The sequence below is a fragment of the Buteo buteo genome, chromosome 19, assembly GCF_964188355.1.
Source record: "Buteo buteo chromosome 19, bButBut1.hap1.1, whole genome shotgun sequence".
In the NCBI taxonomy this organism is placed as follows: domain Eukaryota; kingdom Metazoa; phylum Chordata; class Aves; order Accipitriformes; family Accipitridae; genus Buteo; species Buteo buteo.
In genome coordinates this window covers 25966045-25972914 of record NC_134189.1, presented here as the reverse complement: position 1 = coordinate 25972914, position 6870 = coordinate 25966045, and the positions used below count along the sequence as shown (strand labels likewise).

The 6870-nt window shown below is 41.4% G+C and overlaps 1 protein-coding gene across 2 annotated transcripts in view; it reads right to left on the bottom strand.

Moving 5' to 3' along the window:
- Positions 1-3768: 3768 nt before the first annotated feature.
- LOC142042160 (protein mono-ADP-ribosyltransferase PARP12-like) overlaps positions 3769-6870 on the bottom strand; it is a 30114-nt gene continuing 27012 nt past the window's right edge. For both annotated transcript variants that reach the window (XM_075051783.1, XM_075051784.1), the window contains 2 exons: positions 5888-6039; positions 3769-5259 (listed from right to left, as the gene is read on the bottom strand). In XM_075051783.1, the coding sequence (XP_074907884.1) occupies positions 4976-5259; positions 5888-6039 (436 nt within the window). In that variant the 3' untranslated portion in view covers positions 3769-4975. The remainder of the gene's footprint in view (positions 5260-5887; positions 6040-6870) is intronic.

Below are 6870 nucleotides of genomic sequence, written 5' to 3'. Positions count from 1 at the left end.
GTATACGTTCTCTTTGCTTCCATGAATGTGACTAGAAACTTTTTCATTCAACTAGTACTACACATTTTGCCCATAAATGAGAACTTCTAGTTTTCTGCTGTATCTTCCCCTTATTTTTATCCAGAATACTCAAACCATTCTGTCTTGCTTCACCATGCTATCCTGACTTGTTTTCAATTACTATTATGGAAACTAGTTAACAAGCAGGTGGCTCAGTGGGAAGAACCATAGAAGAAGAACAAGCGGAGGACGACTTGACCAAGGATCATGCTGACTCCTAAAAGCTCACCTTTTTATATCTAAGCAGAGCAGTTGAAAAGCAGTTGATACAAACTTTGTACGAACATCTGCTGCTTACAAGAGAGATACTGGTTTTGCACAGGTTGTGCAAATACAAACACAGCCCCATCCTTGCTTTTATTCTATCTTTGCCACGCCCATTAAAGTTAGCAGGCCATCCCTCCCAGCCTCCATGGCACTTCTTTTTCTGGATTAAGAGAGGCAGAGGTAGGTAATAGTCCTTTGTGCTGTGCGTCAGAATTTGAGCCTGGGCAGTAACTCCCTGCCAGCGTTACATCAGGAAACATCTACTTTTAACTTCAATGGTATTTTAGCATGATCCCCAGTGTGGCTGCAAGGGCAATACCGCCACTTTACAAGTCTTTTCTGAGCTGCTTTCTTAAGTCATCTGTGCTGAGACCACGTACACCATCAGCTCAGTTACTTCTACAGCTTCTTCAGCATTAGCTGTTTCTTGTAGCTCAGTGGAGTAAAACAGGTGATGTTCTGTTGGACTTCACTACTGTCAGACCTAGTACTGCAGTATTTGTAACAATTCTGTTAACATCAAGCAAGCTGAACTAAAAAGTTCTTTAGAAAGTCTTTGCTATAGTGGGTCTAGCTTTAGGACCCATTAACAATTCTTTTAAAGACCTGTCTGGTTTAGACTGTTAGTGCTCTTAAGCTGTACTAAAACCAACCATGGTGATTAGTGGGAGGTATAGGAGGCTGCTGTGAAAGCACAGCTGTCACCCATCATCTAAAGCCTTGCCTAGGCTCCTGCCACTCAACCCCAAAGCCCTCCACTACTACAGCTTCTTAGTTTTGTTGGTGAAGAAAGCGCACCACAGCATCAGTAGTATCATGACCAGCTACCATAGCAGGTATGGTGGTTTCAAGTTATTTTTTTTGTTCGCAAATCAAAACCAGATTTATTAACCCGAGGCGAAGCATGTTTTTTTCAACAAGTTTTCAACCCATGTTTTCCCGATAAAGGCGTATGTACAGATCTTTTCAAATACAAAATAAAGGCTTCAGTCAGCTGCAGGAACCTCTGCAAGTGATAGCTTTTTTACCTTCTTTGTGTGCACAGCTACTGACCAAGACCTTTCAAGATGATATTGTGCTTACCTGCGTACAGCCACCATGTAGTCTCACAGGCCATGACAACACTTGGCAGCAGTGAACGGGCTTGTTCTGAGGCCTCAAGTCTTTTTTCCTGAAAAATGGCGTTGCATTTTTCTTGCAGACTCCCACTTGCAGCTGCCTCGTCTTTGAGATGCAAGAACCCAAAGAGCAGCTGTGCCAGAGGGCTGCGCATTCACAGCTTTCACTTCTTCAGCCCCATTGCCAACGTGGCATCTCTTTTTGCAGAGGCTTGAATGTGCCAGGAAGCAAAACAAAGCCTCAGAGCCTTGCAGGGGCTAGGAACCTCTGCTCACACCATTCCATTTCACAGATACCTCAAACCACTCTCCTTTTTAATACTTGAAGGGTTTTGGGCAGGGTGGAGGGAGGAGACAACTAAAAGAGCTGCTGACCAGCTGACTGCTAGGATTGCATCTGGCCTATGCTTCATTGTTAGGAAACTAGCTGGTTGGCACACCAGCTCACAGGGGAAGACTGGAAAAAAAATTATATTTGGAGATAAAAATGCAACAAACTTGCTAAGATTTTTTTTTTTAATAAAAAGTTTACAGTAGTGCTGCTCATAATGCATTCTGTTTCTGTGGTGCTGTTCTCTAAACTCTTTCTGCATCTTGAAACATGAAAAGTAGTTATTCCCTCAGTTTAAAGACAGGAACAAAAAGAAGGCATCCAGAAGTCAAGAGCAGCAGTATCAGTGCTCATGAATAGCCCCTATAATGCCATGCCTAGAAGAAGGTGAAGTTACTGGGTTAAACACAGAATGTACCCTTAGCAAATGCATTTTTAGCCTTTTCTGAACAAGCTTGTTCTGCATCTATTGAATTCCCTGAAAGCCATTAATCAGATTATAATATAAGGCTAGTGAATGAGGCAGATACAGCAGGGCAGTCAATAGCCTGCTTTTAGCCGACCCAGAAATCCAAGAAAAGCATCAGCAGTGCCAAATCAAAGTGCTATTATCACACATAGGCTATATTATTTCAGACAAAAACATGGGCCACAAGTGGCACTCTCAATATGCAGTACTAGGATTGTCAGAAAAAAGCCAATATGGTTTCTGCTCAGTCACTAGGAATGAAAAAAAAAATTACTTCAAAAATTCTGTTGGTTATCATGAAAACACACTTTGATTTGGTCTTACCTTGAAGCTGGCTTGTTGCAGCAACAACTGGAACCATAATTCAGCCCAGTGGCTACACAGCTGCCACACAAGGATTTATTCCCTTCCTCTCACACACTATGCCTTTTACCATGCTCAAAGGGCAAAGGATTACTGTCAGCCTGTGGCAAGCTCGGCATTTCTCTTGCAAGGTGTTTTTCTTGGCATCAGTTAGGAAGAGGCTGAGGTGCCAGTAGGTGGGAGAACCATTTTTCCTTTGTGCTCCGTCCTCCTGCATTCACAGTATGTTTTTTCTAGCTTTCTTCCCTCTTCAGCTTAGTTACCCAGACTGAAGTTGTTGTCTTCCTTCCCCAGAGCAGCTCTCATCTACAGTCCAGCCTGGCCACCAATTAAATAGCCAATATCCTGTGCACGAGAGAGTTGTACCCCTAGCCAGACCTATGGAAGTGCAGTTTTGACAGTGCAAAGCACGTCACTGGAGTTGCCATTTCTTCCCTTGTTCTTCCTCTAGATTTTGTGATTTGGACTGATCTTAAGTTGTCAGCATCTCACTGGCATTCTCCATACACTTACCTGTCTTGTAGCTTACGGGGGTGGGAGGAAGTGCAGCACTGTGTGAAAGGAAGACACTCAGCACATGTATTAAGTGGTTAGTTCACTAGGTCTGTTTAGTTGTGCTATAAGTTTGTGTATGGAGACAAACTGCACACTAAGAAACAAAAAGTGAGTGAAAACACATTTTATTTGCAAATATGGCAAAACTCTATGATTCAGGAACTCTACATGCAAGCAAAAGTGAGAGAGATCTTAAAAAGTGGTAAAATCTTCCCCTTTTAATGCATTACTGACTCATGTTTTCATTTAGTTCTACCTCAGTAATTTTAATAAGATTTCCTAGTTTTATACATTTCCCCATCTTCTTGGTAACTTGCAAACTTTGAGTAGTATAAGTGTTTGACAGATTTGTATCGAAGACGCAAATAACTGGGAGGCTATTTGTGTTACTGTAAAGCTTTTCTGAAAGCAGAAGTTAACTGCTCCTCTGTCCTCAGCAACAGTTTCCCTCTTAACAGCTAGGCTGCCTGAATGAGACATCTTTGTACAGAGGGTCTTCAGTTTGATTAACTTACAAACTCCGTATTAAAATCCAGTAGAAACTCTCACAGAGTTTCTATATTTTCTTTTGGGGACAACAAAAAGCATGTAAGTTAATAAAAAAGAACTTAACCACTGTTAGTAGGTTTGTACATCACTCTGACAAAGACAAAGCAAGTGTATCAAAAAAACAGACCCAGGAAAGCAGTATCCAGGATCACCCCCAGCGACATCAAAACACGAAAAGGAACTGCACTTGTGAGTTCTCAGAGAGTTGCCCAATGCAATGTGGGCAACAAAACACATACACGAAGTGTCTTAGGACAGCAGTTCTACCACTGGCCTCGAGAGAGCATAACTGGTCTCTTCCAGTCATGCCATATTTCTGGAAAAATGAAGATTAACATATACAAATAGGACAGAAATTATCAATGATTAAGATGTTTCTCCTGTCCTATAGCATTTGCTAAGCAAATGCTCACATTGAGAAAATACGTGGTCACATTCACTTGAAAGTCTGGCTTGTTGTGACACAGTTTTTATATACTTATGGCCATTAGTTGCAGCCAAACTACCAACTATTAGTACCTGCTTATTCATATGTTGTGACTTTTACAGTTTCACTTGAGCTCTATTTTTGCGTAGGTCACACAGCAAGTTACTGTAGATCTGCAAAAAGTTTCTGATCCAACAATTTTCTGATCCAAACAGTAGCTGCCATTGTACAGATGAAACTTCTCCACTTGAGCACTTACGAATGGATTTAAAATAAGCTTTTTATTTTTTTGTTTTACCATTTTAAACTTGAAACTAGTATCAGCATTAACAAGCAAAGCGTTAACTTTGAAAACTAAGTCAAGTCATTCTTACATACACTGACTTGTTTAGAATTGTGATAGGATCAAGAACAGCTGTATTCTGCACTGAAAAGAATCTTTGACTACTAAAAACTTGAGAGTTTGCTTAAAAACTACTGTACTGCTAATTTTTCTCTTAACTGAACTGTTTGCAAAGAGAAATTCTCTCTATTTGTAAGAAAATGCATTTACAATTATTTACCCACAGAAGTCATAACTTTCAATTTCCCATCCCACGATTCTGATTTTTCTGCTATGGTTACCCAAATGTCTATGCTTCATTTAAGAGAGGAAGAGGAGAAGACAAGGCAATTAGTCTAAACAGATGTAACATCTGTTTTACCAATCCTCCTCAATACAGAAATTCTTTGGATTAACATTCCAAAGGATTGCATTAAAAAGAAAGAAGTCGCCAAGTATGACAACACCTGCAATACAGAAAATAAGATGAGGGATACGAACAGCTCTGATCCCTCTAAGATACAATACATTTTTCTGCTTCCTCCTTATACTCTATCATATACTCTGGGTAAATCTGGTATTTTTCAAACACAACAAAAATGGATGGATTTAACTCATTGTCCACACAGCTGTCATAAAACCGAAGCCCATCAACAGACTTTGTCGGGGGGCGAACATAGGCTGCATTGCCTTTAACATAATCTCCAACCAATACACGAGCCACGAACATGATCTTTGTCTTCACCACAGGCTGACAGTATGCATGGGAATAGGAAGCATCTCTAGCAAAGTAACTTCCTAGAAAATGATACAAAAACATGGTTACAAGGAATATGCATAAAGTGACAGCAAAAACTGACCATCCCCTTGTTTTTCAGGAGATATTTGACCCAACTTTCAGGTCTCCTCTTACTCAGTTTACATAATACCATAGGAATTTTTACAAGAGAATGGATTTTGCCTCATAATTTCCATTCAGAATTTGCTATTTTAGGAATAATTTTTAAAAACCCCAAACATAAAAACACTACAGGTATGTGTGTTATGATGAGAGGTATAGACAAGAAAACATGAGGACCCTGCATGACCATACTGAGGGAATGCACACCCTTCTTGCTCCCTGCCATGAAGACTAGCAGCCATTTCTCTGGCAAGTTCAAATTATGACCTTGTGCCTTCAGAAGATCCCACCTACAGCAACAGAGGCTTTTCAAGTCCCTGCATCAATTCTCTTAAAACCTTGCAAAAAGACTCACCCTTGCACAAAGCAAATCCTTGTCCTCTCCAGAGGGAAGGAAGATCATAATACCAATTCCTACCTTTCTCCCCCTGCCCCCCCTATAGTTAAAGGCTTCAAAACTTTGATTGTTCTAGTATCAGGGGAGTCTAAGTAGACGTCTAACACACAGAGTCACTTCCTACATACCCTTTCCATAGCTAGTTCCATTGCTTCCACAAATTCTCCAGTCAAAGTTGTGAACACAGATGGCTTCCACAAAGGACATCTTGGTTCCGTGGAACAGGAGCCTTTCACTTACTTCCTTCCCTCCATTTTCCCTTTTCATCTGCTCCTTTTGCCTAAAAGGAAAACGCAGGGGAGGAGAGTGTGAGCCGTGGAAGAAAAGGGAGAAAGGGGTTTAAAAAAAAAAAGTATATAATGTACATGTAAATATCAGCTGGATATGATTTCCAGTCTGCTTTCTCCTCTCTCAGCTTGGAAGATGAGACAGACTAGCACTATGATGAACAATTACAAGATGAGCAATATATTGATACCACTGCCCAGCAATTCTAGGTAATTCTGGCTTTCTTCAGTGAATCTAAGTAAGCATTGACACTATTACAGCCCCCACTGTACCAACTTTTTGCTCTTCTGTAGGGTCATACTAGTTCTGCTTTAACGTCTCTTGTCCCTTCCCAGCCCCAAACTCTCTGGGGAGCGGAGGTTGTACTAACCGCAGAGCCTCCACGCTCCAGCAGTGGGTAAGCACTAGAGGCAGCTTGTTCTTCATTCCCCTGGTGAACCCAGACTGCCACACTCCCTGAGCTCCTGCCCCTCGGTGAGATCGGTGCAGCCGAGGAGACAGAGCCAGGAGAGAAACTGAGCCTTCCTTCACCACTGAAGACCTTACTGATTTAGGCCGGAGTCAGACTGAGCTATGACTGGTGTCAAAAGAGGAATCGTAACAGAAGGCTCAACTAGTATCTCCCATCACTATTTCACAGCATCCAGACATCCCGCAGGTTTTCAGAAGCTGTCAGAGTGGACAGGACAGTGATATTCTTCAGGAAGTTATCGCCTACCAAGTAAACAGAGCCAGGGAGAGGGGAGAATCCTTCCAACTTGTAAACTGCATAAATGAAAAGTTAAGAGCAATGGACTGAAACTTGTTGATTGCGAACCTGGCA